This window comes from Pleurodeles waltl, chromosome 4_2, assembly GCF_031143425.1.
Source record: "Pleurodeles waltl isolate 20211129_DDA chromosome 4_2, aPleWal1.hap1.20221129, whole genome shotgun sequence".
Taxonomy (NCBI): Eukaryota; Metazoa; Chordata; class Amphibia; order Caudata; family Salamandridae; genus Pleurodeles; species Pleurodeles waltl.
In genome coordinates this window covers 286,310,886-286,338,301 of record NC_090443.1, presented here as the reverse complement: position 1 = coordinate 286,338,301, position 27,416 = coordinate 286,310,886, and the positions used below count along the sequence as shown (strand labels likewise).

Genomic DNA, 27,416 nt, shown 5'->3' with positions numbered 1-27,416 from the left:
TTGAACTGTGAGTTTGAAAATGCCACTTTTACAAAGTGGGTGTTTTCTTGCTTAACCATTCTGTGCCTCTGCCTGTCTGTGGAATACGCATCTAGGTCAGGATGACAGTTGGACTGTTTGTGCATTCACTCTCGACAGTCGCACATAGGGAGCCGAGGTGTACCCCGCATATCCTGATGGCCCATCACCAGGCTGATAGGTCTTCCTGAATTGGAGGTGGGGGGAGGAGATGAGACCTGCACCTAAATAGGACTGTCCCTGTCCTCACACAAAGCAGTCTCCAACCCCCTGGAGTGTGTATGGGGCCAGGGCAGGAAAGGTAGGGCCTTGCGCACTACAAAGGCTTCTCTTTGAAGTTTGCCTACTTCAGAGACAGAAATTGGTATAAGTACTGGACCTCTGACACCACATACAACACTTCTTGACGAAGGACAATCTGCCAGGGAGAAGACCTGGATGATGTAGGGGGACTGCCACTCTACCTGTTGCTTTGTTGTGCTGGCTTGCCGCTTCTGTCTTGGGATTGAAAGAACTGGACTTTACTTTCTACATCCTGCTTTCTAGGGTTTTCCAAGGGGTTGAACTTAGGTTGCCTCCTGCTAAGAAGCTTCCGGGCCTTCAAAGACTTCACCTCCCAGCACCTGGGCTCTCTTGTTGAGTGTCCTGACTTGCCAGGTGGTGCAAAATCCAATTTCCTGGGTCCTTGGAAGTGAGCTCTGGTGAAACCAAGAAGAAGCCAAGCAGATCGACTCTAGAGTGACTTCGGAACCGGCGAAGCTGTCCGACTCCGCGCCACTGCCTGCATGGGAGCCATGGTCCACGCTGAGTGCAATGACCGTGACCTGCAACACAGGCCTGGTTCCATTGCAGCACCTCCAAATTCGTGCAACAGCATGAGTCCCAAGTGCCGTGTCACCGACATCTGTGATACCCGACTCCGCTGCACCGCCTGTGGCCCCTGTGCTGCAATCACAACTCCGTAAAGTCAATACTTTGCAGCTCGACTTGCTTGGTTCATCGACCACCCTCCCCCCCTCCAATCTTGTCATAAAGAACCATTTCCTCGCCACCGATGCCGCATCACCTCCCCTGCAACCGTAAGGAAACACCTATCTGCCCCTGCCCAGAAGTAAGGAACACACGTTGCTCCAGCGATGCCTCACCTTCTAGACTCCATGCAACGTGTGTGTTTCCTCATCGTTTTCCAAGGTACTGTATCTGGGATCTGTGCGACTCCCTGGCTGGCCACACTCCCTCGCGAGTGGCGTTGGACTGTTGGAAGGGACTCTGTCAAGATTCCGTGATAGCCCCCAGGTGGAGCTATTTGTTTCTAAGCAGTAGACTAAGATTTAATCTTTGAAAATTCATATCTTTACCTGTTTATGTTGGATTTTTGGTCATTTTGGTCTTGTTTTACTCTGATAAATATTGACTAATTTTCTGAACTGGTGTGGAGTACTTTTAGGGGGGGTGTGTGTGTGTGTGTGTGTGTGTACAAATACTTTACACATTACCTTGGAGATGAGCCTTACTGCTTGAGCCAAGCTTCTAAGGGGGTGAGCAGGGGTTCTCTTAGCTGTGTGACTCCCTGACTAGAGTGAGGGTCCCTACTTGGACAGGGTGCAAACCACTGCCAGCTACAGACCCCATTTCTGACACAGACCATTATCTTTCTATCACTCTGCGGGAAAAGTTTGTGAATAATGATAAGAATGTGTAAAAATCAAATGATACTAACCGTTTTCCCTTCTAAATGTGGCTATGTTCACCGTTGTTGTCGCACGTAAAAATTTAAGAGACAGACGGAAAGGCATACATTTCAATATTATGTCCAGCAGGTCAGCATGTGTAACACAGCAGCTAGTGTAAATGCCCACCATACTTATTGTGCAGGGCAACAAACCTAAACCTGGAGAAGGTGCATAAACCACTCATTTATACGACTATTCCAGAGGTACATGTCTATGCTAACCGTGGAGTGTTGTGCCTCAACTTGCAGTTTGTCATAGAGGTCAAAAACGGGGCTAAGAACAAGGACTAACAGGGTTTAAAAACCATGGAAGGCGGTCTCTAAATCATCAGATAGACAGGTGAAAAGAACCTTTATAAATAACATGCTCAGAAAAACACACCATAATACTGAATGGGAGGTGGATATGGTGTATCTTTATATAGTATGTGGCTGTCATGAGGAATATTCTTGAAATGGTACACTGGCAGTCAAACATATTGCTAATATTTTTGATGTACTGGCCTATCAAGCATATGCTTCTATATAAAATTGTCGTGGGAGTTGTACTAGTCCCTTTCGACTCCTAGTATACCCAACTGAATGGCAGGATAATCGCATGAAATTCTGTGATGCATGTGAAGCAATTTAGAAAGCCAGTCACTAAGTGTCTGTGTGTTCCTCACAGGGGACCATGGGAAATGGAATACCAAGCCGATATACTGAGTATAGCCTTAGCGGCAATGTGTCAAGTGTGTGTGTATATGTATATGTGTGTGTGTGTGTGTGTGTATATATATATATATATATATATATATATATATATATATAAAAAGTTTCTGCTCCGCTAAACAGTAAGGGGGCATTCATAATGTCATAAAAATGGATCCTCATTGATCCTAATTTTAATTTTCCCCAGAGGGACTCTAAAAGCTGTGTAGGCACAGATTCGGAGGGGGTGGGGAGCAGTATTGTTCTCAACCTGGTGTATCACCATTAGTTTAGACTAGTCCAGGGAATATTATGGTTAAAACACTGGTTTTGAGCCAGAACGCCCAGTGCTGTTTTCTTTGGTAAAGGAAGTCATGAAGTTTAGATCCACTGGTTAAGTGTTCAGGTTTGTACATGGATGTCCACCATATATCATTGTTGCTGTGATTACGGTAGCAAAAATGCCTTGCCATTTTGGTGTTCTTGCGTTGGCACCTGATTGTACTGTGATGTTCCATGATTCTGATATTGGTTTTTGCATGTTATCATTCCTACCTAGTGTAAATCATTGGGCATGTAACCAAATAGATGACTTTGCTATTACAATGGCTGTCATGCCTTAACGCCCATAGGGTACCGAGACCCAAGCCAGTCTTAGTATCATGTCTGGTAAAATGAAATAGAGTATAGGATTCATAATGGAAACGCCTCTTCACTGTAGGGAGGGACCTTAGTGTCTCTTGATTGTTCCCTTTTTCTTCTGGGTCTCGTATGTACCAAAATATCCCTCCAGTTCAGAATGCTTTGAAATACAAACTTTGGTTTTGCCAAATCCATAGATTTTGTGATATGAACATTCCAATACTTAAATATTGATTTTCTGATGGATGGTAAAAGACTGCAAAAGGTGCTCAAACATATCAGTCTGTCACAGAATGGACCTTGATAATCCTCCAGTAAAGAGTGTACGTGGTTGTTGTGTATGTGTTTGGCCACTCTCCGGACTAAATGAGGTGGATGTCTCTCAACCAGTTGTTTCTAAGGTCCGAAGCATTTTTTGTTGAATTCACGTAGTTCTGAACTGTTCGTCAGAGAAGCTGACCCACAGATATATTGTACCTCTGATGAAAAATTTCATAAAGTAATAGGCAATTTCTTGCCATGGGTTTCATGTATAATTCTGAATGACTGTCCATTCTTGCTATATAACAAGAGGTCAAGAAAGGGTAGTTTCTCCTTGCTCCACGCGCAGGTGAATCTCAACTAAGCACTTCTGGTGTTGTGCCATTTTAGAAATGTTGGAATATCTCCTGCCCCACTTGTCAAGATTATCAAGGTATCATCAATTTAGTACTTCAAGAGTTTCAAGTTCTTGATAGGGGTTATTCTCTGGATAGATGTATGTATGTTCAAATTGATGCATGTGCAGATTTGCCATGTTGGGGGCAAAGGTACAGCCAGTTGAAGTCCTTGAAACCTGAAGGTATGGTTGATCCTGATAGAGAAAAGTTGTTGTTCATGGCCTGATGGGCGCATTCCAATATGAAAGAGATAAGAGTCCTTTCGTTTGGCGGGTGTGGGGGGGATTCTCTTGTAGCAGGCTTTCAACAGTTCTTAAGATATCATTTTGAGGGATTAAAGTGTGGAAGGACTGTGCATCAAGTCCTTCCAAGGGACCTTTATCCATATCAAATGAAAACTCCTTCAATATTTTCAAGATGTATTTTGGAGCTATAAAGGTGTCTGAGACAAGAGGTCTCAGGAAAAATAATCTGTAAAACTGAGATAGTCATTGGTCTCTGGCTGGAGCCTACCACAGTAGTTCTCCTTGAAGAAGGTTGTTGTGGGTTTTGCAGAGTTTTGTAGCCCTCCCAATGCCCCCAATACTTAAAAATGTAAGTCTCCTGGGTCATTGAAACCGTGACCCCAGGAGAACTTAAAATTGTATTTTTTAAAAGCATTTCCCAGCTGGGACTGCAGTGCCACCTAGGGGCTGGTTGTATGTCTGCATTTTATGTGGCATGACAATGTATAACCTAAAGTACAAGGCAATTTAGTGGTTATTTTTAGGATTGCTTTTTGGGTGTAAAATGTTAAAAGGTAGACCGATACCTCTTTTGGTTTTTTTCTTAAATATAAAAATCTATTCATCTTCTCGTTTTTCACCCCCAATGATATAATAATAAAAAATGGAAAAGTTGTATTCAACTACGTCAGTGACTCTTTACATAGTAATCAAGATAACTAATAATAAACATTGCATTGTGTCCATTATTGAAATATACATTTGATTTAAAATATTTGGAGAAAGATGATAGATCTATTTATATATAGGGTGTTGGGTGTGGAGGTGGGGTTTGGCCACAGTTGTGAGCGGCGGGGATATGGCATATGGCTTGACTTATGTTAATAAAATATTGCTTTGTTTAAAAAAAAAAAAAAAAAAATGCGGGGGCGGGAAACAAAGGTCAAAGTGACATTATAGTTAGGTATCGTAATATCCTACTTTACATTAAGAAATACAATTTACAAATTCATTGGAAAAAAGCACCGTAATGTTTTAAACTCAGAAAGCTATAGAGACCACTTAGTTTATCTCAAGTAACTATAACTCGTGCCCTGAGGTAACTATAACTCGCACCCTTGCCATGCACTGCTAATTACCCCACATATTACATCACTCATGACCTCTTCTATGACATCATTGATAATATCACTGTGACATTTGCAATAAAGTTGACGAGCCAGCTGTGCACGGCGGGGGTGTGAGTTATAGTTACCTTAGGGCATGGGGTATAGTTACTTCAGATTATAACTAGGGTTTTTAAATAAAATTAAAAAAAACTTTAAAACGTCATGTTGTCACTGAACACTTCATCTAACTATAAATTACTTTAACCTTATTTGTGTGTTCACAAAATGCCTGAACCATTTGGAGGAGGAGTGTACCAGCTTAAAAATCCAGTGGTGAACCAAAATGATAATGCTCACGGGGAAATTGAGAAACTGTTTTGTTCCAAACCACACAAGATGCGTTTGTCACTCGGGCTTTGACCATATCATCTAGTAATAGTCACAGGTCTAGGTCTAGTCACTAAACATAAACAAGAGACAACAAAAAACTGTTCTCAGTGTCTGCACCGTCTTGGAAGTGTAAATGAATCATTGACGTACCAAGTATATACATATTCATGTACTATAAATCCGTAATTTGTAATACCTCAATAACTGTTTGTAGGTACTAGAATCAAACAGAGCCTGTGTCGGCACACTGTCAAGTTTGGAGTGGGTGAAGGGCAGAAAGTACAACCACACAAGTCAGGCCTCAGTGGGCAAGGTGTCATGGACGCAATCCAGCATGCCAATTCATCTTGCTGGAACCAACACAATAATATCAGAGTTTGCTGCCACAGGGGAAGGGAACCCACAGGAAAATACGGCCATAGTAGGCAATTTTTTTTGGCCCCCTTCCCATATAAAATCCCACATTCCCAGGGTATTAGGAGGACTACTACGGTGCAATGTCCTAAAATGTGGATGTGAGATTGGAAAGAGGTAGAAAAAATGAACATGAACAAGCATTATAAATGGATCAAAAATTGGGGCAATACGTTAAGATGGCCCTGCACGAGCTTCCACAACAAAAGCCAGTTGCCCAATCTGGCCTATAGCTTTAGAACATATTTAAATAACTTGTTGGGCACGTAAACTCACCAAAGACTACAAATACATTTTTTTTATATCTTTTATTAAGAGTATAAATCTCAAACATCTCAAATTGGGATTAAAGTTTCATTTCAAAGAGCACAAAATATCATCATGAATTCATAACGATGTTCTGCAACAAGTGATACAAGAGTTGTTAAGTCCCAAAGCTGGCTTTAGGCTTTGTGGCCTTCAACAAGCTGAACAACCTTCAGCCAACAAGTTTCGCTGCCAGTCGTACTACTTCTTCAGGGCTCCTAATAAGAGTAAGTAGGTGAATAACTATACCTCACAAATTTCTTAATTGAAGCACACAGTATTTTAAAGAGCAGTTCAAGGAGAACAATGATGTACAATTCTTAATTAATGCTACAGCGCATGTGTTCTTACTATGTTCATAAACTGGCATACACATCAGTTTCAGGCTCCTTTCATACGCTTTACCACCTATATCTGTCCCTCAAATGTCCTGTTAATATAATAGTATACCATTCATGTAGCGTAGTGATGATGTAGTGAACCATCCCACCTCCATACTTGATTGTGGCACTTACATCCAGAAATAGTAATTCTTCCTCTGTGTTCCATCACCGTGGGACCTTGGTTTCCAAATCTATGATGTATTTAGATTCCAAACGTCCCAAGACCAGAATTCTATCCCTACTTCTGATTAGTTTGGGATCTTGGTCTATGGTGTGCTATACCAGGTTAACGTCGGTCACTGAAGTGCCGTTGGATATTGGGGATCTTTGTTATCGATAGCTCGCATGTATTTTAGGATCTTCTTCTTGGCCTGGTGAACAGTGCCACCTACGTAGCTCTTTTTGCAGGGACACTAGAGACGATATATGAAAAATTTAACTGCATGTGAAGAATTTAGTTATCTTTCTAGGTCTGTTTTCATATGGGGGTCTCGTATTCAGTTTTGTTTGTGTTATATCTGATCGCCTTGCACCTCTTACAGAGAAAAAGCCCTCAAGGTTATCCATGTGGTTATTAGTGCTCATGGTGATATTGCTGCGTACTAGTATATTGTGGAGAGTTACTCTTCCTGTATGTCATACCTGGTCTGGAATCCAGTGTGGTACCCATGATAGGATCATTGGAAAGGACCTGCAAATTCTTCCTCAGAATTCTCTCTACCTCTCTGTGTTGTCTGTTATACATCTTGTGGTGTTGTCCTCTTCCTTTGCTTTGACTTGTGTATGTTGGAACAGGATGATGTCCCTGTCTCTGCAAATGACCCAATCAGCTGCTCTTTTTAGTACCCATATAGGGTATCCCTCAACCCTTTAGGGGAGGCCCCATTCACCTCAAGACCAATGTGAGAAATGGGAGACTCCGGTGGGCCTAATCAGTCTGCAGGGAGGCCCTATTATTTTGTATTAAACCACTGATCAGGTGGAAGGAGAATGTTAAACATAGTTGCAGGGCAGGAAGTTGGTACATCTCAGGATCTGTGCCTATTTAGTGGGATTTTCAGACCAATCTGATGGAGATTAGGAGACGAATGCCCCCCCCACCCCCCAATGGAGCTTTTTGCCTCACAGGTAAACAATAAATTGACAAGTCTGTTCTGCTTAGGTTCTTGGGGAGTGGATGCCTTATCTATTTCTTGGCCTCCTCTTTGACCCTATGCTTTTCCTTCCTTTTGATGTATTTCCTAGTCTGAATTCAGAGGGAATCAGCCAATATAATAGTAGTGGTAACATTCTTCCTTCTGAGATCTTGGTTCCTTCTTGTTTCTATGGCTCTGTCCCCTCCTCTGTCAATGGGACTCTTCCTCCTCAGCCACTAGCACTTTTTGGTTTTAAAATTTGAAAGGATTGGGTTTAGAAACAAGGGACTCACTGAACATTTCGTTTTTACTTGCCAGCAGACTAGGCATTAATCAACCTTAAAATCCTGTTCAAGGGCCCTGAAAGATTTTCTAGTGATATTCTGATGTTCTTCTGTAGAATGGGACATTAACTTGGTGTTACAGAAGTTGTTTGATAGGTTTCACAAAGTTTTGACTGTGGGCTGCTATAAAGGTTTTTTCTGAACCGTGTGGAGGTTTTTCAAATACGGTATGTCTTGAATTTACCTTGCTTCTGTTTTTCTTTATCTAGACATTTTCTGCATCGTCTTTTTCCTCTTGTATCTTTCCTTTTTGTTTTTGAAATATGTACAATAATTTCTTTTCAAGCCTCCTAAAAAAGTAGAATTTACATTTCTGACCTTAAATATGGTATCTTTTTGTAAGAATAACCTTACAAGACCACTGGGAAGCAAGGAACTCTGCTATGTAAACCTTCATGTTTGGAAAAAGTTGGAAGACTCTATTATCTTGGGACCAAATCCTGAGTTTTTATCTAAGATTCCCTCCTTAACACACAGAGATCAAGATATTTTTCTGCCTACTTTTTGGCCTAACTCTTCTCAGGGAGAACTTTTGCTAAATCGTTTGGATATCAAAATGGCAGTTTTGATTTACCTGGAAAGTAAAGATTATTTTTGGCGGCCAAACCATTTTTTTGTCACCTTCAGTGGTGCACAATGTGGCAGTTAGGCCTTTAAGATATCTGTAAGTAGATGGATTGGGCATACGGCTTTGACTGCTAAAGGTTCTCTTACAGAAAAGATTGTGGGAAGCTCAACTAAGTGTGTGGCAGCTTCCTCTGCTGTATAGAAAGGGTACCTAGCTGCCAGAGGTTTGCAAACTGGCACGCAGCTATTCCTCACGTTCTTAAAACACTATAGAATTATGGGTTTGGGCCCTTATCAGAATGTGTTAAAATCAATGATATCTTAGTTGAACTGATTTAGTAATTCAATACTTTTTGTCTCTTGCTTACGTTCTAATTCTTTATCATTTTTATCAGCATTAAAAGTGATGTTTTTCGTCTATTTATTTTCGGCTGTCGAACATCCTCAAAAGTAATGACTGGCATGTAGGGATAATACTATGAGTATAACGTAGTTTACTCTCCATTAACATAGCAAACATAGGAATGGAAATCTTAAATTCAAATATACAACATACAATATATTTCAATTTAGATATTTATTATAGCTAATTAAACATTCAGTTCACACATAATATAATCAACATAGAATCAACCAAAAAAAATATAATACAACCCCCTAACCTAAATGAAACATACATATATGAAAACATAAATAACATACTAGTAGATACGCAAAAATAAACAAAAAACACAGAACCAACAAAATCACAAAATAGTATACATACAAATTTACAACCGCCTCATACATGAGAGGATATTTAAACAGCACAATAAAGTTACTGCTTTGATGCTACAATTATGCGTTGTAGTTTGGATTGTATAAAATTCAACATAATAACAGGCAATTCTAAGTTATAATTTCCTGATTCAAATTCTCGTGTTACAGGCCTGATGGTAGCCAATCCTGGCTTGTAAATTGGCATGTCTTGAACATTGGCATGAAGTGTTTGAAATTGGCAAATTTGAAGCCCTGACCAGGATTGGCTACCATCAGGCCTGTAACACGAGAATTTGAATCAGGAAATTATAACCTAGAATTGCCTGTTATTATGTTGAATTTTATACAATCCAACCTACAACGCATAATTGTAGCATCAAAGCAGTAACTTTATTGTGCTGTTTAAATATCCTCTCATGTATGAGGCGGTTGTAAATTTGTATGTATACTATTTTGTGATTTTGTTGGTTCTGTGTTTTTTGTTTATTTTTGCGTATCTACTGGTATGCTATTTATGTTTTCATATATGTATGTTTCATTTAGGTTAGGGGGTTGTATTATATTTTTTTTGGTTGATTCTATGTTTATTATATTATGTGTGAACTGAATGTTTAATTAGCTATAATAAATATCTAAATTGAAATATATTGTATGTTGTATATTTGAATTTAAGATTTCCATTCCTATGTTTGCTATGTTAATGGAGAGTAAACTACGTTATACTCATAGTATTGCTTCCCTGTGTGTTACTCTCTGTATCTAGCTCAGGGACCCTGTTTAGATACGAGGATGAGGGGATAATACCGCATTATTTACTGTTAAAGTTCATTTTTCTTATCCTTAACACCCTTGTTAGTCATTACAGGTGGCCCTGAGACTTCTGGCCTCTGTATAAGGCTTAGTACGTTCAGGAAAGATTAGGTGTAGGCTATGATGTATAGCACCTAGGGAGGGTGAATGTATAGCTTACCTACTCCGACTTCCTATTTTATTATTCCTCCATCAGGTGGGATCCATCTTAAAAGTAACGACTGGGACGTTGGGAATTAAGAATAATGATTACAGCCTTTAGCACTTCACAGGGCACTTTTTGCACGCAGAGACTTTCCATCCAAGTTCACCAGAAAGTGTTGGTTGTATGGGGCTGAGCTTATCGAGTCTGATTACTTTTTGATGGTGTCTTCTGAGATCCAGTCCCCCTTACCACAAACGGTAAACAGAATCCACCACTGACACTGTACATTAAGGACCTAAAAGCCCAAAAAACAGTCTTGCAATGAAAGGCAGCCCTTGGCCTATGCCATTACACTCACTGCCACCCAGTAGTGGTCCAGTTGTAAACTGGAATGCATTTGACCAAATTGTGTGTATTGGCAGTTGCCTTTTCAACTTATTCCTCTGCCCTCAATTTTTATGAAAAGTTCCTATGAAGTGTGTGCTTAAAAACAAAACAAGCTATAGGTCCTGCATTTGCTTGAGTTAGAGCTATTGGCTTTGTAAATTCATAACTAGACTTTTCTTGCCACATAAATTGGTCAACCATGCCTCATAATTTGGTATTTTCCTGCCACTTAATTCCAGTGGCTCTGCTTATAACTAAGGCACTTACATTTACCTTCTTCCTCTATCTGCAGCAAAAAATTAAAATGTTGCCATTTAGCATCCTAATCTAATTCCAATAGAATACAATTTTCACCACCCCACCATCAGAGATGCAGGCTGGCTAACAAAATTCCCAGAAAAATGACACAAGACGGCAATGGAGGAGTAATGAGAGAAATAAACTAGAAGGGTCACCCAAACATATCAAGTGTGTTCACACAGTCCTAGTTGGCGTGAATCATTGTAATAAGCTGAGATTAATAAAACATATACAATTATCATGAAAACCCAATAAAAACGTTTTAGAAATAAACGTTTGGCATTAGACTCTAATGCTCAGAAGAGCCCCTAGAGGACATCATAATGAAAACAGCATTTGTAAGAAACATGGTCATGTAACCATATAGTTGGCCCCTAGAGGGCATAACCACATGAATAGAAAATGTCAAAGTAATGCACTGTAACCATATATTTAGCCCTTAGAGGGCAAAGCACATTACACATTTTAGGGCTAGCAGGCCTACTGCAATTAAATTACAATCAAGGCCTTTAAATCACAAACTACTCCTAGGTGTAACACAAAAGTTACAACCATAAGAGTGCTTAAAAAGACACTGAATAGTGGGGCGGTGGAGGGGGGGGTATTATTTTAGGGTCCCCAATAATCTAGTGTGGGGACCCAGATATTATGTAGACAGAGCATGTTGCAGTGAACACTTTGGTGGTGGTCCCGTTGTCCTAGGACCACCACAGGCTGAGTTACCAGCAAAAATGTTTCCTAAAAGTAATGGCCTACAAAGCATTATGGGACGAGTTTCCTGAGTGAAGTGAATATTATAGTATTGGCTCGCCCGCTTTGTCAGGAGAGCCACTTTTAGGACATCTGTGTTTTTTTTTTTTTTTTTTTTTTTTTTTTTTTTACATAAAGCATATACCAATTACAAGTGTTTTTGTGAAAGCTATGTAGTGTGAAAGGGGGAGCCAAAAGAAATCACTTTGGTTAGGTAACAGCGTGATCAGTGTGACCAGTGCTTCAATGCACTCGACCTAAAAACGGGGGCTGGATAATTCTTCTGGGTGAGATGGGAGTCGTAGGGGGCTAAACAGCCTCCAGATACATGGTCTATTCACCAAAATGTAATATGGTGATAAAGGTACTTCCTTTCCAGGAAGTAGTACTTACTGCAATTCAGTCTTGGATCCTCAACTATACCAAAATGTTTGATCTTGAGCTATTTTACTTTTTTCCCCTCTAATCTGACAGTATTGTTAGTGCTGTGATTAAGGATCAATGGAAAATATAAATATCTTAGCTGTATTCCCAGAACAGGCCCCCCAGCATGGTTTTAGCTCAAAGCTGTTCAGTATGTGCCTGAAGCTGAATTGAGCAAGTCCCCTTGTGTTCTGCCGGTTGTCCGCTCCCTGTCACGCAGTAGTCAAATGCTTGCTGCAGGACAAGTGCCTCTTAACAGCTCACTTGGGGCTGAAAGAAGAGAAATCAGTACCCTACCAGGCAGCTGGCTGGCATAGCTCCAATCCTTCTGTGGAGCTTTTGTCTTGCTTGTCCTAGAAGTGTTCAAAGTGCAGGACATTTGGCGTTCCACCCTAGCTCGCTGCAGAGAAGTTGGCTGTTCGCCTGTGAATGACAGGTTTCTCGACTAATTACAGCGGCTTGATTCCAGCTGCAGAAAGGAGTGGCTTAGTAACATAGCTGAGCTAAGGAAAATCTGCCACATTTGCAATGTATTTTTCAAACTAGGCTTAAAAAAATTAGAGGCACCAACCTATCCAGAGGCTCTCTGCCCACACACCCGATGCAGGGCTTTAAGTGTGGTGGGTCCCTCCGGGTCTTAGATCTGGTAGCAATTTAAAACTGATGTTGAAACTGGTCCCTTTCGGGCTCTGTATGTGCGTCCTTAACTTCTCATACAAAAACACCGATCGAACAATGAGTGTTCTTTAAAAAAAAAAAAAAAAAAAAAAAAGTTATGATAATTCATGTCATTCCTGCTTAGATTTCACATGCTTTACTTAACTTTGTATTCCCTATAAGTGTTTCCTTTTTTTCCTAGGATGTTGTTATTTTTTCCCACCAGGCAGCATATTACCATTGTCTGGTGCATAGTTTGAATTGGTCGCATCCAGGTGTTTATTACGGGGTGCAGTTGAGTTTGGGCTGAAGGCAGTGAGTGTTTCTCAGTGCCTGGCAGGGGCAAAAAGGTGTCTAGAATTTGTAGTCATCCAGTCCTTTGGCTCTGTGCAATGCGCACAGAGCAGTGGTCACGCGTGTCAGTTGCACTTGAGTCTATGCAAATGTGTGGGTGGGTAACACTAGATACATTTTAGTGTATATGTTTAAGCCACACCCCTTATAATCCAACCCTTTCAAGAACCCCCCCACCCCCTTCCAAAACACCACACTTTTCTTCATTCCACTTAAAGCCCTGACCAGATAGCAGAATAATATATGCAGAATCTGTGTATTTGTAAGAGGAGACAGTTGAATGACACATGCAGGCTCAGTACATGCATCAGGTAGCAGAGCGATACTACACGCAACCTCTTAGTGTAGGTGTACTAAGAGGCAGTGTTGTATCCTCTGCAGTTAGTGTACATGTTCAACTGACATTAATTTCATGTACAACCCTGCCTTGTATAGATGTGCCAGAACGTAGTGCAAGATAACATGAAGCCTCAGAATGTATATGCACCAGATGACACTGTACTCCCACATTCTGCTTCAGTGTTCATGCACCAGACGGGTAGTGTAATAATGCAAGCAGACTTGAGGTGGTCATCAAGTATCACGTGTCGTGAAGACCTTGACTTGAGCTGGTTCCCCGTTTTTAGCTTTGTTCTATATTTCATATTTTACGTGTTTAAGCTGCAATGTCATTTTACACACATCATTTCACCTGCATAATATTATTCTTTGAATATATTGTCTGAGTTACTTGTTTTAGTTAGCCTTTTCTCAACATGTAATCAGTACATTCTGTCCAAGGCTAGGAACACAGTACACTATCCTAGTACTTGTGTTCCCATTCAGACGACACCTTCTAACATAGTGTCATAGCATTACATCATAGCTGTGCTTCTAACAGTGTGTTATTATTATATAAATGGTGCTCTGACCCAGAAGGGGCCAGAGGTGCATTCCAACCACGATCGTCCTGGGACAAATGCTGTGTTCAACACGCATCTCTACTAGCGCTAATATACCAGCTACCCAAGAGGATTGACATCCACCCTACAAGTTGAGTCCTGATACTATTTCCAGGTATGGGGCTAAGGCTAATCCTCAGGCAGGCAGAAGGATACATGTGCTATGTTCTCAGTTTAGACTTGGAATTAGGCAGGAACTTCTAGAACTCATTTACCATGGTTGGACTTAATCATTTTTACCACGTTTATAATGCTTGTACCTTTGCTTTGTTTCATCTGCCTAATTGTTGCAGCTCATTCTCTCTAAGCAGGATTATGATTGTTTCAATTTCTTGTATTTCTCTTGTATTTCCCCTGGGGATGCAAGAGTAATACAACAAAAGGGTGAGATCTGTTTTCATGACTTCCTTGGGGAGTCAGTGTCATGTTCAGGTTGCCATAATCACCTTTCACCCCAGCAGGGTTGTGGGTGCAGGTGAGGCACTGTGAGTTAGCTAGGAATTGGGCAAACAGTCCCTGATTGTGTGGAAAGACTGTTCTTTACAGTCTGACGTTCTGCCATCTTAAATATGCAGTCCTATTATCTTAGTAGGAACCGTATAACGCATTTGACCTCGTTTTTCTGGCACCAGCAGGAAATGCAGTATTGAAAGCAGAGTATACATGCATACATTCTAGGGCAGTGTAATGCCACATAGTGTATGTAAATGCTCCGCGGGGTACGATAGTGTTGCATGCAGTTCACACTGTCAATGCAATAGGAGCTGTGCTATGTCACATGAAGTTTCTTGGTGCACGTGTACATACACCCTAAAATACATCTAACATCACAAGCTGTCTCTTGCATGTTTTCTCAGTCTTTTCATTGTGGTCTGCTGAACTTGTAAATGTTGTACTTGTGCGCACCAGAGATTAGAGTAATGCTCTGTGCAGCCACTGAGTATATATGCAAATGCACTGAATGGCAGTGTTACAGGGCATTCACTCATGTTGTTTATCCTCCTTCCCAGGTGTAGTGTAATAGCGCAAATATGCATACAAGCAATAGAGGCCTGCATATAATCTGCGCCCTTTGACACTATTAGAAGAAAGGCAGTAATAAAAAAATCTTTTTTTTTTTTTAATGTGACGCGTTCCTTATCATGGACCTGGTGACAGTTTATGTAGCAAGAAGTCATCAGACTAGTGGTTTGACCAGATATCTTTGGATTTGTATCATCATATTATACTTGCCTTTTATATATTTTGTGTGGGTGTGTGCGCGTGTGCTTGCGTGCACCGGGAATAGCATAATACCATGTTTTGCCTTGATGTGCATGCACATGGGGGGGGGGGTGAGAGGGGAGCTCGCCCATGCTCCCCATTTGCCTTCATCTGCGTCACTCTTCTCTGCAGCCACTTTAGTTTGTCAATGCAGCCGATACATCACTTCTGCAGCCTTCTGTGGCGCAGGGACCAAACACAGTAATTCAATTTAATCTGTGCCCGTCCTCTGCTCCAGACACGATGCAGGTACTATTTTTTTTTTTGTGGTGGGGGGTGGGGGGGGAGGCGGCCAACTGAAACATTCCTTCCAACACTTCTTAAACCCCCCCCCCCCCCCCCCCCCCCACGCTCCCTCCACATGCGTAATGTGTAAGTCTAAATGGACTGGGCACTAAGAGAAAGCGGTGGAAGTCTCACAGCAAGATGGTGGCGCATGTTGTAGCCAGTGAGCTAGCGGGCGATTGAGGGTGCTACTCCTGCTCTGGCAACAGTGGTGCTGACAGACAGGCTGCATGCAAGGGCACACAGCCATATTAGCACTGTTTAAGGTGCTTGAGGCGTCAAGTAATCACAGCAACGCTTTCCCAACTTCTTAGGCCACATTGTTAGCAGGGAGGGTTAGGGAAAAATTGTTTTCCTCCTCATCCCAATTCGGAACTGAGCGGGTGATTATGCTAGGTGGGAAAATAAACAATTTATCTTGATATTTCAAAGTGTGTGCTGCAGGAAAACCATGACAAATGAAGTGTTCTGTTGCCTCTCAGTGGTGAAATTGCATAATTGTCTACGCAGAACCTGCGCTGCCTCCCTACAGACAAAAACCCCTTCTGAAGACAACTAACTTCCCGTCTGCATTATTATCAGGCCTGTCTGAATTCGAAGACTTGGGAAGAGGGGCCCAGAAATCAATAAAAAGCAGATTGTTTCCTACCAGCTATAGCAGGGATCATTATAATTCACTAATTCGCTTGTATGTGAAATAGAGAGAGAATGCAGATAAGTTAAGCCTTGTGGCCTGTATTTGTTATTCCTTGAAAGTTTGCACAACGCCACCTCTATCTGTTTGTGAGTCTTGGTATATGTGTGCATGCTTGAACGTTTGCGCGTTTACCTGTCTTTCTGTGTCTATGCCTCTTTATGTGCATGTGTCTTTGTGAGTTTGTCTGTGCCAGTGTACCAATCTGTGCCCATCTGGCTATGTATACTCTGAAACTCAATTCACTGTTACTGAAGTGTAGCCATTTTTAATATAGCTTCATGCACGTTAGTTTATCATATTAGGTCGCTGTGCACTTTGCCCTAGGTATATTTTATTCAGCTTTGCACTGTTATTTTACAGTAACCAGTTTTACAGTCTTGTTTTAATTTCTTCTATCGCAGTGTTTAGCTTAGTTCAGCACTGTGTTCTCAAATAATGCATTCTTGATCGCCCCGTGCTTCAGTCAAGGCTACAGTCTGGTACATTGCCGGTAAACGTGGTAGAAGTTTAGTCTCCAGTATTTGTAGAAAATACACATCCTTACGTTCGGACATTTTCTTAGGGACATCTGCATGTTAGTTATAAAAACACTTTCTAGTCCTAGTATACGTCAAGAGGGAGATTCCGTCCAGGAACCTACAACTAGATGCTGAATGCCCCGTTGCGGATGCTGATGCAGATTACAGGCCTTTGCTCAGGTATGAGTGTTGATGTCCTCCCGGGGGAACATGAAAGGCAGGCTTAGACCTTCACATGCTGTGCTCGAAATATAACTTAGAGAGAAATAATCTAGCAGCACTATGAGAGCCTTATTCTTGTGCTTCACTCTCATCATTACTATTTTAATCTTACTGTGTTGTGTAGTTCTGGTTATTGGAGCTCACGCTTTGCTATCTAAAATGCAGTCGTTTTATTAAACCAATCTTTAAAACTTAAACTGCCTTTGTCATTTATATATGAGACAGTACTGTGTATGAGAGAACCGGTTGTGACCTGAGTGACCAGGTCTTCCCTGGGAAGTGCTAAGATGTCATGCGCTCGGCTGCCCAATTGTCTCTTCCCTTTGGGAGAGATGAGGCACTGCTAGTTAGCCGGAGCAAAACCCGGATTTAGAGTGACAAGTGTCATCCACTGTGGGTCAGACTCAGTCCCCCACACTGTGAACGATCTTGCCGCTCAAAATCCAGTAGTCTCATTAGGATAATGAGCCGACGTGACATTACAAAAAAAGTATTACAGAAGATGGGCCCAAGGTCCCAGCTTGTCGGTTTAACATCAACGAGAATAAAATGTACTCTAATACAACTTTTTATTTATATTTTAGACAAGCAGACGTAATGAATCTGAAATATTTTTTAAAAATCTTCAATCAAAGCCACTCACATAACTGCCTGATGGTGGCTGTGCGTGTGTTTATTAGACAGTTAATTCTTTTTCTAAAAGGTTATGTGTAAATCGGCATACCCTGGAACGTTGTTCCTTATTTTCATCCCGTTCACGTTGTTAAACCTGGCATCTTTTGGTGTGTTTCCCCAGTCTTTTTGCCTTCTGATATCCTATTTTTATGGTATACTGGACTGTTTTTGATGGTTTATGGTCTCTGCACACTTTAGCACTGCAGATCAGTGCTAAAGTACAAGGGCTCCCTGTGTAAATTGAAATGGTGATTGTTTTTTTCCATGATTGGCATACTTGATTTACTGGTAAATCCCTAGTAAAGTGCACCAGAGGTGCCCAGGGCCTGTAAATCAAATGCTACTAGTGAGCTTGCAGCACTGATTGTGACACCCACATGGGTAGCCCTGTAAATATGACTCCGACCTGCCACTGCAGTGTCTGTGTGTGCAGCTTTAAACTGCCAGTTCGACCTGGCAAGTGTACCCACCTGCCAGGCCCAAGGCAACCCAATGGGTAGTGTGCAGTACATTTAAAAGGTAGGACTTGTACTAGTGTGTTTTACATGTCTTGATAGTGAAATACTGCCAAATTTGGTTTTCAATATGGCAAGGCCTAGCTCTCCCCTATAGGTTAACATGGGGATTCCCTTTAAATATCTTAAGTGCAATTTTCTATTGGGAGCAGATAGAGGTAGAAAGTTGAGTCTCTGAACTCACAGTACTCAAAATACATCTTTTGGTAGAATTGTTTTTTAGATTGTCTGTTTTGAAAATGCCACTATTAGAAAGTGGGCATTTTCTTGCTTAACCATTCAGTGCCTCTGCCTGCCTTTTGGAATCCACGTCTGGGTCAGACTGGCAGTTGGGCTGTTTGTGAATTGCCTTTAGACAGTCACACAAAGGGAGCTAGGGTGTAGCCTCCATAGCCTGATAGATAGCATAGATAGGTCTCCTGGGCTAGAGAGGGGCAGGGAGAAGCGGACATTGGCACCTGAAAGGGCTGTGCCTGTCTTCACACATTTCAGTCTCCAAACCCCTGGAGTGTGTCTGGGGCCAGGCCCGGGCAATGCAGGATCATGTCAACAACAGAGACTTTACTTTGAAGTTTTAGAAAGTGGGCATTTTCTTGCTTAACCATTCTGTACCTCTGCTTGGCTGCTGAATCCACGTCTGGGTCAGACTAACAGTTTGTCTAGAGTGAATTCACAGACTGCCTGTCTCACAAAGGGAGCTTAGGTGTGCCTTGCGTATCCTGATGGGTCTTCCTGGGCTAAGAGTGGTAGGAAGAGCTGGCACCTGAATAGTGGTGGGCCTGCCCTGCACAAAGAAGTATCCCCCTCCTGGAGAGAGGCTGAGACAGAACAAGACAGAACTGGATCTTGTGGGGAGGAAGAACGTGCCTTTGAAGCTGCCTACTTCAAAGGCCAGGACTAGTACTAGATTTGGACCCAAAACCCCAGACTTTCAGAACACTTCTTGGTCAAGAGGAACCTCTGCCAAGGAGAAGAGTTGTGAGGAGTACTGCCCCTTTGCGCTGTGTGCTTTGCTGGGTTGGCCTGCAGTTGCTACTTCTGCTGAGAAGATGACAAAGACTGGACTTTGCTGTGTATCCTGCTTGAAAAGTTTCTCCAAGAGCTTGAAGTAGACCATTCCTCCTGTTGGAAGTCTCAGGGATTTCAAAGACTTTAAATTAATCTACCTACAGCACTGGGAACTATGTGTTTAGTGTTGCAGCAGGAGAAAAAACACTGACTCCTCTGCCTGTACTGTGACCTGACTGCACCGCACAAAGCCATGCGCCTCTCTTTGCACCACAACCCTGGTGTCACCGACTACACCTGACGCAGACACCGAGCTGCTGCTGCTTGCACCGTGACCTGTGGGCCCACATGTCACATTACCTCATTTCACACCTCAGACTTGGTATCGCCGCAGCTGCTCTGCGCTAACACAGATGCTTCTGTCTGCACTGTGGCCTGAGGACACCGCACGTGAGGTACACAAAGCAGTGTCGGGCATCGCAGCCCTGGTCCACCGACACCATCGACTCCAGCATCAACAGATGCCCATGCCTGTGCCGCGACCCATTGGGCGCTGCACGGAGCGCCCCCTGTCCTGCAGCCTTGGGCCTACCGACGACCGCATTCAGCGACGATGCAATTGCCTGCACCATGACCTGGAAACACTGCACGTTGCACCTCCCCGCTTCACACCAGAGCCCTGGTCTCATCAACACCACAGGATGCCATCACCGAGTCGCTGTCTGGACCGTGACCTGTGGACACTGCGGTCGCACTGTCCCACTTTGCACTGCAGCGCTGACGCCACTGATGCCAGTGCTCCTGACTTCATCATCAGCACGGAGTTTGATCTGCAACGCGTGTAACTTCAAGGGCCCAACGAACCCTGTAACGACCTGCAGAACATACGCCTGCAACGTCGCACTTCAGATCTCATTGTAAGGACCGCAATGCCCTGCATTTCCAAGGTACTGTTTGCGAGTTGTCCCAACACCATAGCTGGCCCGTGACCTTGTGGTCTGATTGTTCTGTTGGATTTTTTGTTTACTAGTCAGTGAAAGCTCCGGACGGAGCTACCTACTTGAAGGAAATGTATTTCTTGCAAAATTCGTATCTTTATTACTGTATGTAGGATTTTTCTCGTTTTGATCTTCTGTTACACAGATAAATATTGGCTATTTTTCTTAAACTGGTGTGATGTCCTTTTGTAGTGTTTTCACTGTATTACTGTGTGTTATGTGCAAATGTTTTACACATTGCCTCCAAGATAAGCCTGACTGCTTGTGACAAGCTACCAAGGGGGTGAGCAAAAGTTATCTTAGGTGTGTGACCCCCTTATCCTGACTAGGAAAAAGAGTCCCCACTTGGACAGAGTGCAAGCCCCTGCCAACTACGGGCTCCCATTTCTAACACTCATCACAGTGCCTCTGCTCGTATATGTGATTGCGGATTTTCAGGACATTTTAGGTGGCTAAAATGATTCCATTGTTCCACAGTCCCGTTGCATTCCAACGCCTTCCCTTGACTGGATTTTTAAATATAAAATGGAGTGAAAGGCTGAGCACAGTATTTGTATGTGATAAATATATATAATGTGGAGTGCAGACTTAGCTTACAGTTGTCAGTGTGTGTTTATGCAAGGTCACAAAGCATCTACGGGTGTATGGCGCCATTGTGTAGAATAGCACTAGCCCAGCAGTGTGTCAATCACTTGTACTGTCTTCCAAAGAACATCTTGCGTTACCCCCTTACAGTGACACCTTAAAAGTCTAATATCTTCAAAAATGTCTACTGGGATGTACAGCAAGATCGGAATTTCCATGTGCTGTGTTGCACTGTGTGGTATATGAGTTTATGGCGTGTGAGCACAGTGCGTTGTGTGGTTTTGCAGCACAAAATAGTGGGTTGATTGCCTCGGGCCCACTCGCGCACTGGTGCAGAACAATGTCCTTGTTTTTAAACTTGATAACACAATTCACAGAAATACGCTCCACACCATGCCATATAATTCCAATCAGTATATTTTCACTCAACCCCACTCACTTCCACGGCACACAATTCAACTCTACAAATGTCCATTCCACACCACGTAATTCAACAGCAAACTAGATAATTCAACTCACCAACACAAATTACACAACACACCACATACATCCAGCCCACACCAGTGAATTCCACATCCTGCCACAAACTTCAACATCACACCACATAATTAAACTTCAGTACATACCACTCCACAACATAAAATACCATTCCACATGATTACACTCCATGACAAACAATCCCTCTCCACATAATTCCAGTACTCAATAACACATAATTACCAACCAGCTAATTTCACAGCACATCATGCCACATAATTCCAATACACAAATCCACTCCACACAGTTACACCATACACAATTCTACACCTACCAATTCCAATCCAACCCACATAATTCCACTCCACACCACATACACCCACTGCAGCCCAAACCAAAATTCATGGGTAAAAGACATTGTCATTTACATCACTAGTAGTGTAAGGAAATGCCTCCTTGGCATGGTTACCCCCTGACTTTTTGCCTTTGCTGATGCTATGTTTTGAATTGAAAGTGTGCTGAGGCCTGCTAACCAGGCCCCAGCACCAGTGTTCTTTCCCTAACCTGTACTTTTGATTCCACAATTGGCACACCCTGGCATCCAGGTAAGTCCCTTGTAACTCTTACCCCTGGTACCAAGGGCCCTGATGCCAGGGAAGGTCTCTAAGGGCTGCAGCATATCTTATGCCACCCTGGGGACCCCTCACTCAGCACAGACACACTGCTTGCCAGCTTGTGTGTGCTGGTGAGAACAAAACGAGTAAGTCGACATGGCACTCCCCTCAGGGTGCCATGCCAACCTCACACTGCCTATGCAGTATAGATAAGTCACCCCTCTAGTAGGCCTTACAGCCCTAAGGCAGGGTGCACTATACCATAGGTGAAGGCGCCAGTGCATGAGTACTGTGCCCCTACAGTGTCTAAGCCAAACCTTAGACATTGTAAGTGCAGGGTAGCCATAAGAGTATATGGTCTGGGAGTCTGTCAAACACGGACTCCACAGCACCATAATGGCTACACTGAAAACTGGGAAGTTTGGTATCAAACTTCTCAGCACAATAAATGCACACTGATGCCAGTGTACATTTTATTGTGAAATACACCCCAGAGGGCACCTTAGAGGTGCCCCCTGAAACCTTAACCAACTATCTGTGTAGGCTGACTGGTTCCAGCAGCCTGCCACAACCGAGACATGTTGCTGGCCCCATGGGGAGAGTGCCTTTGTCACTCTGAGGCCAGTAACAAAGCCTGCACTGGGTGGAGATGCTATCACCTCCCCCAGGCAGGAGCTGTAACACCTGGCGGTGAGCCTCAAAGGCTTACCCCCTTTGTTCCAGCACCGCAGGGCACTCCAGCTAGTGGAGTTGCCCGCCCCCTCCGGCCACGGCCCCACTTTTGGCGGCAAGACCGGAGGAGATAATGAGAATAACGAGGAGGAGTCACTGGCCAGTCAGGACAGCCCCTAAGGTGTCCTGAGCTGAAGTGACTCTAACTTTTAGAAATCCTCCATCTTGCAGATGGAGGATTCCCCAATAGGATTAGGGATGTGACCCCCTCCACTTGGGAGGAGGCACAAAGAGGGTGTACCCACCCTCAGGGCTAGTAGCCATTGGCTACTAACCCCCAGACCTAAACACGCCCTTAAATTTAGTATTTAAGGGCTTCCCTGAACCTAAAAATTTAGATTCCTGCAACTTACAAGAAGAAGAGGACTGCTGAGCTGAAAGACCCCTGCAGAGGAAGAAAAGAAGACACCAACTGCTTTGGCCCCAGGCCTACCGGCCTGTCTCCTGCCTTCCAAAGAAACCTGCTCCAGCGACGCTTTCCCAAGGACCAGCGACCTCTGAATCCTCAGAGGACTGCCCTGCTTCAAGAAAGACAAGAAACTCCTGAGGATAGCGGCACTGCTCCAAAAGAACTGCAACTTTGTTACAGAGGAGCAGATTTAAAGACCCCTGCAAATCCCCGCAAGAAGCGTGAGACTTGCAACACTGCACCCGGCGACCCCGACTCGACTGGTGGAGAACCAACACCTCAGGGAGGACCCTCCGGTGACTCCGAGACCGTGAGTAACCAAAGTTGTCCCCCCTGAGCCCCCACAGCGACGCCTGCAGAGGGAATCCCGAGGCTCCCCCTGACCGCGACTGCCTGAACCTAAAGTCCCGACAGCTGGAAAAGACCCTGCACCCGCAGCCCCCAGTACCTGAAGGAACGGAACTTCTGTGCAGGAGTGACCCCCAGGAGGCCCTCTCCCTTGCCCAGGTGGTGGCTACCCCGAGGAGCCCCCCCCCTTGCCTACCTGCACCGCTGAAGAGACCCCTTGGTCTCCCATTGAAACCTACAGAGAACCCGACGCTTGTTTTCACACTGCACCCGGCCGCCCCCGCGCTGCTGAGGGTGTACTTTTTGTGCTGACTTGTGTCCCCCCCGGTGCCCTACAAAACCCCCCTGGTCTGCCCTCCGAAGACGCGGGTACTTACCTGCTGGCAGACTGGAACCGGGGCACCCCCTTCTCTCCATTGAAGCCTATGTGTTTTGGGCACCTCTTTGACCTCTGCACCTGACCGGCCCTGAGCTGCTGGTGTGGTAACTTTGGGGTTGCTCTGAACCCCCAACAGTGGGCTACCTTGGACCCAAAACTGTGACCTGTAAGTGATTTACTTACCTGCTAAAAATAACAATACTTTACCTCCCCCAGGAACTGTGAAAATTGCACTGTCAATTTTTAAAACCGCTATTTGTGTTGTATGTGAAAAGTATATATGCTACTGTAATTATTCAAAGTTCCTAATGTACTTACCTGCAATACCTTTCAAATGAGATATTACATGTAGAATTTGAACCTGTGGTTCTTAAAATAAACTAAGAAAATATATTTTTCTATAACAAAACCTATTGGCTGGATTTGTCTCTGAGTGTGTGTTCCTCATTTATTGCCTGTATGTACAACAAATGCTTAACACTACTCCTCTGATAAGCCTACTGCTCGACCACACTACCACAAAATAGAGCATTAGTATTATCTCTTTTTGCCACTATCTTACCTCTAAGGGGAACCCTTGGACTCTGTGCATACTATTCCTTACTTTGAAATAGTGCATACAGAGCCAACTTCCTACAAGTAGCGTTAACAAATTCGAGACCTATTGCATTGCAAATGCTTGTTCTTTATCTTCCTGACAGCTAGTTGGGACTGATGCACACCTGCAGGAGCTGCTGGTGGAGGCAATGCTGAAAGAACCCAAGGGCTTTGACTTGAAAATGTAAGTAACGTAGCATGCTGCCGTCCAGTAAGATTGCTGTAATTCCTAATGCATCAGGCATGTGTATGTCGGCACATTACAGGATCAGATATGTGGGCAGTAGATCAGAAGGCTGATGTGCTTGTTGCATAGATCGTTGTATATCCAGAAGGTCACATATTCTTATGCCAGGAGAATAACTCCGTGGGTTAACGTCTGCGGTTGAGTTTTGTGTATGAAAAAGCAGCGCTCCACTTCTGTTCAGGATGAGGTGGTTGGGAGAGATGTGTCTGAGATCTGAATCTATCCAGCAGGGTGTGTCCAGTCTCACTAACGTGTCTCGTTGGTTTAATACTTGATTTTTATATGAGAGAGACGCTGCTTTTGTTTCCATTATGAGCTGAGGTTAATGCATCTACTGCAGAGATCTGCGCGCATCTCTCCAGCTGGTCATGCCTTCTCAAACCAGAAACATTGCTCACAAGGTTAATGCATGTACTCCTGAGACGTGTTTGTAAGAAGAAGGCCTCTGGTTCTGATTCCAATAAATACTTGGTGGTTTACTGCAGTTAATGCCCCTTTTGCAGGGATCTTTACTGCGCCTTGTGCCAGGATACTCACAGGTGACAAGTAGTGCTCTACAAATCTACTGATTGTATGCTAATCTATATTTCCATCTCTTGCTTTTCAGCCATTTGGCAAAGTCGCTGCCACTTCCCTCTGAGGGTGATCATCAACGCCCACGGATAGACTTGGTTGTCTTCCTGGTAAACCTGCAGAGCCAGCTCAGGTAAGGCGAGATCACAAGGGTGGGGTTTCAGGTCTGCTCTAGGGGAACCATGGCTGAATCCATCCTTGTGGCAAATGCCTCCTGTAGAGAATTGAAGCAGCTTTTTTTTTTTTTTTTTTTTTTTATTTCAAGCAAGCTTTTGGTGCGCTTATTTCAGGCATTTGACACACTTCATTTCTATTATTTTACATGATGCTTAGGTTGTGGCCTAGGTTTGCTAAATATATCTTGGGGACATTCAGAAAGCTTAACTAGGAATGCATTCTGCTCGTTGCTTGCCATTGGCTTTGTGGTTTGTAACTCATATTTTCTTGCTTTCTGTTTGCTGGCTCTATTTGTTTTAGGGTGTCCAGCTTCTGTTCAACCCTCTGGGTTGCCCAAACCAAGTTTACTGTAGTCTTCCACAAACTCGCTTTTTGCAAACAGGCCTTTAAATCTTTTTCTCGTCACGTTTCCTGGGCGTTCAGAGACAGGTGTCAAATGTCAAGCTGTCTTGGATGCTTGGTATTTGCCTTCCCTGACTTCAAAGTGAGTGCTTATAGGAAAGAAGAATGCAGATTACTCTCCCAGGAGCCTCTTCATGTCACTCCTATGCTACAGTTTACCAGGCTGTAACATAACCCTTAAATAGCACATTGTGCAACATGCAGGTGATTTTTTTTTTTTTTTTGTAATACATTGTTCGGTAGGTACAATACAGTCAAATCAAATGCCCCTAGATGGCGCAAGTGCTAAAGTTTTGAAATTTAGAACATGCTCCTTCGAGGCAGACACTGACTTACATGGGATACTCGTGTAGTATTAGCATAGTTACCTGTAAATAGAGACTCTTTGACCATTGGACGTTGCCGACTTTGAACAGTCAGATGAGTTTTCCTGAACACATATATAGAAGTTAACGAATACTTTATATAGACTAGTTTCTTTTTAAAGCGCGCCTTCGTCTAAAATGTTGACAATTTTATCAAAACAGCATTTAAATGCTTCACTGTTTTGTTTTTTTATGTAGGTTTTAATATATGTACTGTCGCTGTTATTATCGGTAAAGCAAAAGTGGAGGCAGCGAAATGAGTACTTCAAATCTATTATTTCAGTCCAGCATTGCTTTTCTCACGAGCACTGACAGGTTTGTGTCTCGATGACACAAACCTCAATACATTCTTGAAATATCAGCACTAAGGTACAAGGGTGCGTAACTGACCTGGACATCACCGATTGGATGCAGGAAGCTCCTGTTAAGCTCAGCACGAAAACTACTTACAACTATCCTCTTTGGCAAAATAACTTCAAGAAAGAATATTTTTTAAGTGTTATTTCACAGTCTGAACGCGCCGTGACTCTGATGCTACTTAAATGTAACGAAGTACATGCAAAGTTTCTGCATCTATCTGATTTTTTTTTTTTTATACTTTTTTTTTTTTTTTACACCTTAGTTTTATGATGCGTGCTGGAAGCAAATATTCTCCTTATACATGCAGTTTGTTTATATGACTCTTCACCAATGCTCTTGAGTTTGTGTCAAGGCATCATTCTTGGTATGCCCTATCTGAGTCCACCAGCCTTAGCTCCATTTAAGGAATTAGCTCGTGAATTACTAAGGTAAATTTCCACACACATTTTAATTTCTTTAGTGTGGCTAGGGGAAAGGGCCGATTTTTTGTGTGGCTACTTGTAGGCCAAATCACCAAGCCCATAGTTTCTGACTTAAGCAGTGGGGTTTCCCTTCTATAGAATGACTCCTCCCTGCAGGTCAGGAGCACGGGACCTCGCTATCAATGGGGCAGCAGCGTCTGGGACTGAGGGGCCCGCTGAATACTAATAAGTGCCGTTTTTTAGGTGTCTACTAAGTCTTTCTTGTACTACATAAGGGTGGGGACAGGGCAAATCCAGCTAACTACAGTCTTATATCCCTCCCTGACGCAGAGGTGCAGTATTACGCCTCATTGTAGATCTAAATTGGTCCAATAACATCGTCCCCCCTAATCAAACGGCTTCAGGAAA

The 27,416-nt window shown here is 43.1% G+C and overlaps 1 protein-coding gene across 2 annotated transcripts in view; it reads left to right on the top strand.

Annotated features, from left to right (window-relative positions):
- Window positions 1–27,416, top strand: part of CENPM (centromere protein M) — a 99,062-nt gene that overhangs the window by 20,333 nt on the left and 51,313 nt on the right. For both annotated transcript variants that reach the window (XM_069231153.1, XM_069231154.1), the window contains exons 2-3: window positions 24,567–24,646; window positions 25,317–25,415. In XM_069231153.1, the coding sequence (XP_069087254.1) occupies window positions 24,567–24,646; window positions 25,317–25,415 (179 nt within the window). The remainder of the gene's footprint in view (window positions 1–24,566; window positions 24,647–25,316; window positions 25,416–27,416) is intronic.